Raw genomic sequence first — 12,569 nt, forward strand, 5'->3', positions numbered from 1 at the left:
GATATAGGTTTATTCGCTCATTAATTTTTGCTTTTTACATCAACATTGTTGCCATCACTGTCATGAAGAACTCTGAATGATGAGATACCCCCTGTAAGGTGCCTATTATGTCTGCCAAATCATGTAGTCACGCCCCTGCAAAATCGACTTTCATTTTTACGGGAGATACCGCATTACAAATAAGTTCATTCCTCCTCTGCACTTGAATAAAAATATCGCAGATAGATATGTATTCTGCCATTTCTGCCCCGTCAAAGTCAATGGCCAAGGTAGCTTTGCTGTTTAAAGTGTACACAAGAGTTTTAACGATCATGTTTGTGGTGCCATCACTGCGTCACACAAAGCACCTTTTCCTGGCCAATTTGTTTGCCGTTTTTAAAAGCGAAAGCTTTACTGGCCTAGCAAAGCCAAGGCCATTGGCACCGCTATTTGACCTTCAAGTGAAGGAGCAGCGGAGGTGTGGCAGACATACCAAATCACTCCTTGCCCGGCCGGGAGCTTTGGCCCTCTCACCGAACACAACCAGTGTTCCGCTAAACGCATCAAAGTGCATTCTATGCAGAACCTACTTTCATGCAGTGGTCATGTGATGCCACGTCTGTAAGGCTAAACAATCAGAAATAAAAAAATTAATGATGCTAAACAATGCAAAACGTGTTCATCTTTTAAAGCCTAGACTGGCTTAAAAACAAGCATACAAAAATCTTTTGCTTGCATAACCACGCTTAGCTGAGCTAAACTGCAGCCATTTTTCTTTACAAATTGTTCCAACTTAATATCTGCAGCACCAAAAAACAAAACAAAAATCTTAAGGAACTTGGCAGGCTTCCTAACCACATTCTTAAAGAAGAAAATGCGATAGCACTGAAGTTGCCTGCGATAACTGCGATGCAATAGCTACCAGTTGCAACTGGTAGGTGCTCTGGGCAACTACAAAAGTTTTCTTTCAGCTTTCAGTGTACTATCAATGAACTGAAAGGTCTGTCTCTGAGCATGCAGATATCTTCATCTCTTAGGTGGATACTCGTCACATTCACTCAAGACAGCAGCAAACTGTTGTTTGTTTGCACCACGCTTGAAAACCATTTCGCATGAAACCAAGTCAAGCAGCTTGTTGCCATGCTCAATCATTTGCAGCATACACAAGCTTACTCAAGCATTGGAACAAAAGAAGAATGGACTTTCATAGCATCTGTGATAATATAATGCAGTTCCCAATACTGTGTTCATTAAAATCCTGTTCGCTGATGTTTAGTGTCAGAAGTGGGAGTATGGAACCGCTATTAGTCTGGAATGCGATTTATTTATTTATTTTTATTTAGTACATAATGTTGGCCTCACTTTGAGGCCGTAACAGGATCCGGTTTACATACACAAGAAAAAATGCGAAAGAAAAAGAAAAAAGAAATAAACAGCAGAGAAGGAACTTTTTCACTTTACACAAAGGTACATGTAAACAACGCACATGGTGACACTGTTGTTAATAATTTTCAAGATGGTTTGTTAGCCTCGATACAAATGCTTCAAGGGACATCTGATTCACAATTTCTGGAGGCAACATATTCCACTCATGAATCGCATGTGGGAAAAATGAAAATTTGAATGTATCACTACGGTATCTGTATTCGGATAGGTGTCTCATGTTTTGTTCTTGTGACAGACGTGTTAGGCTCAAGCAGATATCTAGTCTTTTTTAGTTTTGTGCGATCGTTCAAAAGGAGGAACAGAAACTTAAGCCGCAGCAGTCTGGCTCGTGTGTGGATTGTAGAGAGGCCGGCTTTTTGCAGAAGCAGTGTGGGGGATTCATGACGACTGTATTTGTTGAAAATAAATCGGACAGCTTTTCTCTGGACACTTTCTAATCTATCAATATATTGTTTAGCGTAGGGCAGCCAAGTAATGATACTGTATTCTAGCACAGAACGAACAAGTGAAATGTATGCCAAAAGTTTTGTTTCCGGTGAAGCAAGTCTAAGGGAACGTCTTATCATGTAAAGAGCAGAATGCGCCTTTGTGGTAACGTGCTCGTTCCATCGTAGGTCCGAGGCAATAATAACGCCAAGATACTTGAACTGCTCTACCTTTGTGAGTGTCTTCTGTTCGATTTCATAATTGTAATTTAATGGCTGTTTCTTTCTAGTGACTGTCATGGAGACAGTTTTTTCCAGGTTGAGGGCCATCTGCCAGTTTTCACACCATATCGATACAGAGTGCAGTGAGTTGTTTAGGGCAATTTGGTCGGCACGGCTATTGATTTCTTTGTAGATGACGCAGTCATCCGCGAACATGTGTACTGTTGCATCAATATTCTTGCTCAAATCATTAATAAAAAGAAGGAAAAGTGGTGAAAGCACTGACCCCTGTGGCACGCCAGAGAAAACTTCCGCCAAGTCCGACTCGCTGTTTTCAAAGAAGACAAACTGGTGACGACCATTTAAATAAGCTTTTAACCAATTAGTTATTGTACCATTACCAAGGAAGTGAACTAGCTTATAGTGAAGCTTAGGATGAGATACCCGGTCGAAGGCTCTTGACAAATCAAGGAAAATCATATCTGTTTGCCCCCCTTTATCGATTGTCATAGCTAAGTCATGGACCGTTTTTAGTAATTGTGTCGTCGTAGACAAACCTTTTCGGAAGCCATGTTGATTGGGAATAATTAATTTGTGGTCTTCAACAAACGTTGCAATGTGCTTTAAAATTAAATGTTCTAGGATTTTACAGACCGTAGATGTAAGAGAAATAGGACGGTAGTTGGAAACATTGGCTGGGCAGTTTCTATTGATTTCTTATATAAAACTAGCAGGTATTTCGAAATCCATTCAGCGCAATGTTTCAGGAATGCATTCGGTATTTTGTCTGGACCTGTCGATTTCTTCGTGTCAATACTGAGAAGTAAGGCAAATATTCCTTCTTCAGTTATTGTTATTTCCTTGAGTGTATTGTTTTTACCATTAATCTGGGGTTCTATTGCATGGATGGTGCCATCATCAAGTGTAAACACAGATTTAAAGTAATTGTTAAAGGAAGTAGCTGTGATTCGTTCTCCGTTCGGATGGGGTTTATTTTTTCTAGTCTTTGAGGTCATGTACCGCCAGAATTTATGAGGAGCGATCTTGATAAAATTAGTTAATGTGACGTTCATATATTCCTGCTTGGCCGCTTTCACAGCTTGTTTTAGTGCCTGTGAATGGCTGCGGGTTTTCACAGCGTAACTTGGCAAGTGAAGTCTGCGTTTCAGCTTTCTTAATAGAGCAATTTTGCGCTTAAGATGTATAACCCTTCTCGTTATCCATGGGTTTGTACGATGCACTGGCATGGATTTCTGTGGTATATACTTAGATAAGCAATCTTGCACGATAGCTACAAAAGATAGCCATAACTGGTTGACAGACACTGTGGGAACTTGAGAGCTAGAAAAAAAATGTGTGTATGACAGTTCCAAATGGTCAAGACTGCTGGTATCATCAGCTTTGGACCAGTCAAAAATTCACGCTTTCCATCTTTGAACAGAAGTCGGTGTTCTTAATGGGAGGACACATAATGTAGCCTTATGATCTGAAAGACCATCTACTACCACACATGAATAATTTGTAACCTGAACTATGTCACTAATAAACGTAAGATCAAGAGTACTAGTGCTTGTTTTCGTAACGCGCGTTGGGTCGCGGATTACTTGAATGAGACCGGAGTTAAAAGAGATATCAAGCAGTGCTTTTGCGCTAAGTATGTCTGTGTTACCATGGTAAAGGGTATCCCAATTGATGCAAGGGAGGTTAAAATCGCCTGTAAGAACAACTTTTTTTGACTCACTTAAGTGATGTTCCATGTAATCTGCCATCAGACACAATGTCAGGTGGCCGGTACATCGTGCCTAAGTGAAGCAAGCATTGACCCATGGTGATATTGCACCAAAGGGCTTCAATGTCATGGATAGCTGGCATGGTCGCTACGTGTATGCTATCTTTGATCAAGATTGCCACCTCGATTGTACCTCGGTCCTTATGCATCATGGTAAAGCCAGGCGGAAAAATATCTGCACCTGATATGCTGGGAGACAGCCAGGTTTCAGTTATGGTGATAACGTAAGGGCTATGTTCGATTACAAAGGCTTCAAGTTCAGTTGTTTTATTCACAATGCTTGTGGCATTTATGTTGGCTATTGTTAAGAAGCAGAGCATGTCGTACTTGCTCAGTTTTTTTTGGTTCGTGTTACTCATTCATCTTGTCAAAGACCAACGAAACTTTGTCACCTTTATCCTTGTTTGATTTACAGCTGTCCCAAAGCTTTTTTCGGATGTTACGAAGTCGTGGCGAGAAGTCTTCGCTTACTGATATTTCGCAGTCCTTCAATATGTGGCAGCTTTGGAAGTTTTTTGCTTTGTCTCTTGTCAGGGTTTTCTCCAGCAACTGCTTTTCAGAATACTTTGCAACAACATGCCACGGCCTAGACAACAGAGCTTTTTGTAGAAGCAGAAGTGGATGATGAGTGGAAAAGACAGGTGCATCAAGGTATGCTGCGACATTCCCAACAACAGGCGCACCCCTGAAATCTGTGCACAGTGAAGAGTGGACCAATGAAAATGATGAATATGCCTGCCAGTCCCATAATGCACGTTCCCATGCCAGAATCCACCCATGTTGGCTATACATTGTCACCAAAGCACTCTATGAGGTTGTCCTTAGTGCTAATCCTTTGCCACCACTTCGTACAATCCCAGTTCATATCAATCTGGGATTGAAATGATGGAGTCATCACACCACAACTAAACTACAACAGCGGCACTGGATGGGGCTCTGCCAACAAAAGCTAGCTAGGCAGAGAACTATTTCAATTTTCTCCATCCCATGACAACAAACGTTCCTCCGGCACACATCTCGCAGCTGCCTCGGCGTTTGCAATGTGACAGAAATTTCCTACTAGAGCTATTTTTCAAGCCCCCTCTCACTTCTAGCACGGCAGAACTAATAAGTACTTCAGGTTTCTGTAAACATAGACTTTTGTTTCTCAACTCGTGAGTAGACACCAGCGAAGTCCTGCCAAGCAGTCACAAGATGACACTTGTTATTAACACATTTTTGTGACCCACTAACACACCACAACAGTCGTGTGATGCCGTAAAAGCAAGTTTACACACTGAAACATTTAAGTTAAACAACGATTTAACAGTGCTGTTATTAAAACTGCAGTTTCAAGCAAAACAGTGAAAAATTGGAGGGGACACTAATTAAGCTCCGCCTTATGAGTATGACAGGATAGTGTAAGGGGTTAATTCCTGTATACGTAGAATTGGTCATTATCTACATTCATATATCCCTGGGGGTCCTCATACCACTCTTCCACCGATGGACTTTGTGTGGCCAGGGTTGCTCATCCCGAGCGAGCAATCATTAATTTAGCTGCCACCTCCCAAGGGGAAGTTTGCTATCTGGTGGGCAGGTTGTGATGGCGTCGCAATGACACGTGACCAACGTGGTCCACCTGCCTCCTAGGTTGCTTCTGAGGTCGTCACTTTTCGCTCACCGTCAAACAACGCCGGATTTCCTGCGACACGATCTCCTTAACGATATCGCATCACGTTAACTACTTTGACCTGAAGATGACTTGATTTATTTATTTATTTATTTATTTATTTATTTATTTATTTCATAAATACGGCCGACTGCCCTTTGGCGGTCAGGGCAGGAGTGCACAAAGGAAAAAAATTACAAAGTGGTAACAACAAAATAACAGCGACAAAGGGCGATTACAGTACGAGGACAAAATTCAATAAGACCAACGGGAAGCAAAAAAAAAAAAGTACAGGCAAATCATCCGACGTCAAACAGTCTAAGTGAACAGAATAAAAACAAGGAAACCGAAATACACTGTGTACTAAACACGCTACTGCGATACATGAGCCGAAACAGCAGACAAGAAGGATTCTGAAGATACCAGGTTGGTGATATCGCTTGGCAGTCGGTTCCATTCGGAAATGGTGCGTGGAAAGGCAAACTATTACGTAGTTCTCTAGACGTAACCTGGAAGGCACCGTTGCCTTCCGGGAGTTCGTGTGCAACCCCTGAGCCGCCGCCGCTCGAGTGATACCAGTGGGGGCGATAACACGCCGCAATCGCCTCCAACTCACGTTTTCACTCATCTTGCCGCCCTTGTTTGCCCACGAGCGCAGAGAAACGCGCCGCTTGTTGAGAGACCTCGCGCAATACGCATGAGATCGAGGTTCCAAGTTGACGTTTTCCCGTCCGATCGACCCCGTTGTTGCCCCGTTACAAGACACGTGCCAGCTGAGCCCGGCTTAACCTGTTGCTCGAGTCAGCCTCCTTGACGGGACCGCCTGACCTTGCACCACGCAGATTTCCTCGGAGAGAGCAAATAAACAAGCACTCGCAAAATCCTTGCAGGTAAAGGAAACGAACAGCCGGGGTGCTCGATCAGCCACTCACTGGTCTCGGCGACGGCTGCGGCGGCCACGGACAGCGCGTACTTGTAGAAGAAGCTGTCGATGTACTGAGGCTCCGAAGGGATGCGAGCGATGGTCGCGGCCATGGCGAGGTCTCGCGCGCAGATCAGGAGAGGCTCTTAGGACTGCCGTGCCTCGGTCGCCGCCGGCCATCCCCGTGCGGCGGGCCGGCTGCTCCTTCCTTGCTGGGGCGCTGACACCCCGAGGACCGACAGACCGCCAGCCCCTCGCTAGCCGGCGGTGCACAGCCGGCCTCGCCGACGGCCTTGCGCGTCGACAGCTGAGCCGCGCCGGATGTAGTACATGTACCGTGGAGATCACAAACATGAGAAGAGTGCGGTGAACTGAAAATCGAGGGGTCGTGGTTTTCAGTGGGTTTTTTAGTGTTTTTAGAGGAGGCAGGGTGGGCAGCGATATTATAGTTGCTTTAGAAATATATTCAGTAAAAATAAGACACTAACCTTCATTTATAAATATCAGCTGTAAATAAAAACGCTCAAAACAATTTTTTATTCGCTAAGTCTGCAGTGAAGCTCCGCCCACATTCATGACCGGCCCACAGAATTCCTCCACGACAAAAAAAGTAGTCTGTTGCTAAAACTTCTCTTGTCGCCTAAAGAAGAATCTAATCAGGAGAAAAAAGCTATAAGCTCTAGAATATTGATACCTTGCTTGTTTATTAGAGTCAAACATTTAAAAGCTTATTTTGTTTACTTTTGTGACTGGGTAGCGGAGTAATACAACACGATATACCCAGTGTTAACAACTGCTGTTTTTTTTAAAGTTGTATTTGATCATTGCTTGTTCGCCTTTGCTTACATAAACGAACGGTTAAAACAAGAAAAGGCATAATAAAAAATTGTGGGTCCAATCGCCGCTGTGAAGGTGGTTGGACAGCGAAGCTATGCTCTTTGCATTCAATTTTTAGCCTGGCGTTTTTTGCTGACGACAACGATAGAAAAACGCAACCGTAACCTTTACTGGAAAATACACGCGGCCGCGGGGAGAAGGAACGTGTTTCGCATTGTTTGCAGGTGCCGTTATAATACATTATGCGTTTTGCACTTCACGCGAGGGGTTCGAATGACGTCAACCCCTTTCGAATCGGACGATGGCCGGCGTTCCGTGGACCCCTTTGGCAACGCTGCATGCACGCTGTCGTTGCTGTTTGCCTCACAAATTGGCATATACCCACAAGGGGGAATTAGCAAGGCGGAAATTTGGTCGAGTTGGTAAGTATTCATCATTTTGCTCACAGCGCAACAAGAACAGGACACGAGACGAAAGACTAACACAAACAAGCTGGTTGGTTGGTTGGTTGGTTGATGCGGGTTTAACGTTCTAAAGCAACCCAGGCACTGTGTGTGTGTGGTCTCCACACTGTAAACTGTGCGGAGACCTAGCTACGCGAGACCACGTGGGAGAATCCCCTCCTCGGACCCGACTCAGTCCAAGTTCACACAGTTTAAGGTAAGCTCCAAAAGCACACTCGTATTCGCTTCATGTGCGAAAGCGTCAAACGAATTAGCAGCCACATTTGGAGGACGTGGGGTTAGATCCCACCGGTGGCCATGCGGTTGCTTTTCTTATACTTCCTTAGCGATTATCTTTCAGTAATCAAATAATATACTATCAGACAAGTAACTTCACCAGCTAAAGTACGAGACACCAGGAGAAGAAGAACAGAGGACAACGCTGGAGCAGCGGAGTCCAGCGTTGTCCTGTGTTCTTCTCCTGGTGTTCTCGTACTTGAACTTTGAAGTTGTGTCTGAAATACACCAACTTGCCGACATGGTTACTTTAGTTACCATAAACTATTAATTGCCTGTTGACGTGCACCACAAATTAGAGAAACATCCTCCTATGCTTCTTGGTTTCGGCGACTGTGTGCTTCCCTCGTTTGTATTTCTTAACGGGTCCCTCATTTCGTTTCCCTTGTCTGCTCCAAAACTTAACGAAGGCCTCGGTTCTGGCAGTCTTGGTGTCATGGGTAGGATAAAAGGGTTCTTGCACAGCTTCTGCACTCACCGTTCGTTCACGTCCCACGTTACACTCGCGGCAATGCAAGATGTACTACGTCCGCCGCTATGGACGAGGGTGGCGCAGGTGACCACTCTCAAGGTTCGCTTACACCAATAAACATAAATAGCCACGAGAGCAGCAGACTGGACAGCCATCGCCGTAGCTCAGTTGGTAAGAGCACCGGACGCGATATTCGGAGGTCGTGGGTTCGGATCCCACCCGCGGCAAGGTTGTTTTTTCTGCTGCTTTATAAGTAATTTTCTTTAAGCGATATATTAATCTAAGTATTATTATCCCACTGATTAGCACTACACATAAAAAAATCATTCCCCTATGCGCCTTGGTTTCGGTGACTGTTGGCTCCCTTCATAAGTTTGTCAAAAACGAGTCTCTCATTTCGTTTCCCTTGTCCGCTCCAAAACTTAACGAAGGCCTCGGTTCTGGCAGTCTTGGTGTCATGGGTAGGATAAAAGGGTTCTTGCACAGCTTCTGCACTCACCGTTCGTTCACGTCCCACGTTAAACTCGCGGCAATGCAAGATGTACTACGTCCGCCGCTATGGACGAGGGTGGCACTGGTGAACACTCTCAAGGCCACACGCAGACAAATACCCCCCAAAAGTAGAACATTAATAGCCGCCGCCGTAGCTCAGTTGGTAAAGTACCGGACGCGAAATTCGTGGTTTGGACTTCACTGTCGCCATGTGGTTGCTTTTTCCTCTGCTTTCTTATCAATTATATTACCACAATTAAATAATAAACTGTTACATATTGACCAGGGCCACAAAGAAAAAGAACAACAGGGAAAATTCTCTATGCTCCATGGTTTCGGAGAGTGTTGGCTTCCTTTGTGTTGGGCAGCAAACCCGTTCTAGTGGCACTGTAGTCCCTACGCGAGTTAATACATTATGTAATTCAATATGTTTAGAGGACACTTCACTGTAGCCGATAAATCGCGAATCACTTCACAATGTAGTGTGTTTTATCGATAGGGCCATGCCAGTTGAAGCTGAGAAAAGTGTTTCCCTGGCGCGGTTACCATCTGAGAATTTTTGTGTCACTTCTGCACCGCGTAAACGGCTGTGGGGAAGCGATATATTGGCATAAATGGAACATAGTAACGAGATAACGTTAAGAGCCTGCATCACAGAAAAGCTGGCGTCGTCGTCGGCGTCGCTGGCAGTGAGCTAACGATTAAGATGGAAGCAAATTATAATTAAACTGGGCTGAAAAGAAAACAGGGTTTCGATGAGAAACGAAACGCGGACCTTCGGATTCCGAGACTGGAACGCCACCATAAGGCCACGAAATCTGATTGTTTCAAGGTGCATCCATTGTGGTCTTTGGGTTAGTGAGCTGTCACAGAGTTTGGTTTGAATCATAGCGTTTAACGGCTCAAAACGACTCAGGCTATGAGGGTGCCGTAGTGTATGGTTGAGGACAATTTAAACCACCTGGGGTTCTTTAAGTTGCATTGACATCGCACAGCACACACGCCTCAAGGAGTCCGCCTCCATTGAAATGCGACCGCTGGGGCCCGGATCCTCATGTTTCGGTTCAGCAGCTAAGAGCTGTAAGTGCGCCACCGCGGCTGCGAACTGTCTTGGAGACGTGCTGATGCTAACATGAATAATTGTGAATCTGCTAATTAGGAACTAGACCATTGTGTGAGTGTTGAATAGGCAATGCGAACCGAACCCGATAGCGCTGTCGCGTTTTGCTCCTTAGGCAAAGGTTAAGCTTCCCGTGCACTTTTTTTTTACCATCGGAAACGAAGAAAAGTAAGAGCGGCAGCTTCAGGTTCAGTTTTTAGTGCGGCATTTATAGCTGGAAACGCCACTTTACAACGTGATCACAACGCCTACCGATAGCCTGCTATCCGATTATATCGCACACTATTGGTTCCTCGTGTGGCTACACAGCTTCAACTGAATTCTGGAAACAGCATTCTGCCGCGACAGTAGGCCCGCAGTGTCCTTCAGATACATATTAACAAATGCAGTTCGCTTCGCTGCGGTGATGTGGCCGGAACTCTCGGCACCCTGAGTGACGTATGCGTAAGCTTGGTGGGTGTTATCCGCGAAACAAATGAATATATCTTCGCCTCAGAAAATGCACTGAAGCTGCGCAGAGCAGCTCACAAGGCGAACCAACACATGGGCGCACGTATTGAAACAAAGATGAAAATTTTATTTCCATGAAAAGTGTCTTTACGGACTTGGCAGCCTGTAATTACGCTTCAGTGAACCGACAAATCTCCCCACGCCTTGAAGCGGTGGCGATCCTGGTCAGTAAGAACTGGAATAACCGAAAGAGAAGATGACGCACAGAGACTCGCGTCGGCCACCTTTAGCCTAATAGGGGACGCGAGGGGCTGACGCCGCCATTTGGGTGAAGATATCAAACCGGAACGAAGCATGTGCAGCGTTCCAAAGTTCTGAATTCCCAGGTCTCTCTTATCAGGATGCAGCAGTACAGTGGGGATCGATTCTCCCCACGAATTCGACCTCCACCGTGCCGACCGAACTTTGAGGCAAGCGACACGCAGATAGAAAAGCGCCTTGGCAACTAATATATAGGCGTACGTTGAAGCACTTCACGTGGTCGAAATTCCTTCATTGCACTAGCCACGAAATCAAGTGCATTTTTGGGCCACAAATCCTTAAGCCGTTAGCCATTAAGAGCAGCGCACTCCATGAATATAAGCTCAAAATTTTTTGCTGCCTTTCAGCTGTACCCATAAGCAGAGAATCCCAAGACGCACATTACACATGAAATTCACAGTCTGTATTAGTCTCTGATGACGACGTTGTTGAAAGGATCACAGATTAGCTGCCTCGCATCCGCCACGTACGGATGCCTCGGGTATAGTTTGTGGCTCGTTTAGCGAAGCACTGCTGCTCTAGTTTTCCATTTAGAGGCAAAGGGTACTAAGTAAGAGGGGCGCCTGAAATTCTCTCCGTAATTATACCCAAGGGAGCGCAGTCATTGTATAACCTCCCGGTATCACTTACCTTTCCGATAAACGCAGCTACAGCTGACAGCGTCATCGCATGTGGAGTTCAGCACTGGTCGTCCGGGCTCTGCCTCTTGGCACAGCTGCCTGCACCTCCCCTCGCTGCACTCTGTGGATGGTAAAAAAAAAAGAAATCACCGGAGCTTACTTTCACGCTACGCACACACGACATCGTTCGCAAAAAAAAGAGAGCAACATAGCATGACATCGAAAACGTAGTTCTCGGGTTTTGACGTAGTTGAACAGAGTAGACGTGCAAAAACATGAGTTTAGCGAGACTGGCTCATGGTGTTCTTTTGCTGGCTCGTCTGCCGACGATATTAGACTCAGGGTAAGTTCCGGTCGAGGTTAAGCTGATCTGATCTGTTCGCGACGGAGATGGAAGTTGGTAAAGACGACGATGGCAATCCAGAGAGCGATAGAGTGTTGCAATTTAACACGAGGCATGGTCGGCGGCGGCCATAGCATCATTTTTCCAAAACCAATGTATAGGCTCCTGAACAGCGGAGGCTAAGGTACATATAAAGATGTTCTAAAACGGGTTAAAAAAGTTAGGGTCCCAGCGGGAGTTGAAACCTTTTGCTTCAAAATGCATAGCAATACGCTACCTGCCAAAACTTGGCTACAAGAGATTTCTGCCATGGAGGACTAATTGTCTCGAGAGTGTATCGAACATGTATTTTTCGATAGCTGGGACGCTGTACTCTTTACGGACGTCCTGCAACGTACGTTAAAAAGATCTCCAGCTCACACCCAGAGGTGTTCGGTTTCAAGCTGTTAACGAAGAACCGATTCCATCGCATGGCTTCCATGCGATCTGACGGTCTCGAATGACAGAAGTTGTGATCCCGGTGCCCGCCCTGTGTGCAGTTAGTATGTTGCGAACGTATGTAAGCTGCGTGACATCCTCAAGAATCAAGGTTTCTCTGATGAAGTCACTGAAGTGATGGATGTTCTCGTAAAAAGGAAAGTACGTAAACTTCGATGTCATACGGACCGACATGGTTGGGGTGTTTCTCTACTTGTCACAACCGGCAAAAAAGGAAATAAATGTTAGTCATTTGCGTAGTT

At 45.2% G+C, this 12,569-nt stretch overlaps 2 protein-coding genes across 3 annotated transcripts in view; both read right to left on the bottom strand.

The window, feature by feature from the left end:
- Ucp4A (Uncoupling protein 4A) overlaps positions 1-6,762 on the bottom strand; it is a 34,095-nt gene extending 27,333 nt beyond the window's left edge. The window contains exon 1 of one of the 2 annotated variants that reach the window (XM_077633617.1): positions 6,445-6,762. In XM_077633617.1, the coding sequence (XP_077489743.1) occupies positions 6,445-6,547 (103 nt within the window). In that variant the 5' untranslated portion in view covers positions 6,548-6,762. The remainder of the gene's footprint in view (positions 1-6,444) is intronic. The other variant, XM_077633618.1, reaches the window with a different exon arrangement.
- A 3,930-nt stretch (positions 6,763-10,692) lies between these two features.
- Positions 10,693-12,569, bottom strand: part of LOC144100779 (uncharacterized) — a 320,982-nt gene continuing 319,105 nt past the window's right edge. The window contains exons 104-105 of the mRNA XM_077633622.1: positions 11,497-11,607; positions 10,693-10,780 (exon numbers count right to left, since the gene is read on the bottom strand). Coding sequence (XP_077489748.1) covers positions 10,722-10,780; positions 11,497-11,607 — 170 coding nt within the window. The 3' untranslated portion in view covers positions 10,693-10,721. The remainder of the gene's footprint in view (positions 10,781-11,496; positions 11,608-12,569) is intronic.

The sequence above is a fragment of the Amblyomma americanum genome, chromosome 8, assembly GCF_052857255.1.
Source record: "Amblyomma americanum isolate KBUSLIRL-KWMA chromosome 8, ASM5285725v1, whole genome shotgun sequence".
Classification (NCBI taxonomy): domain Eukaryota; kingdom Metazoa; phylum Arthropoda; class Arachnida; order Ixodida; family Ixodidae; genus Amblyomma; species Amblyomma americanum.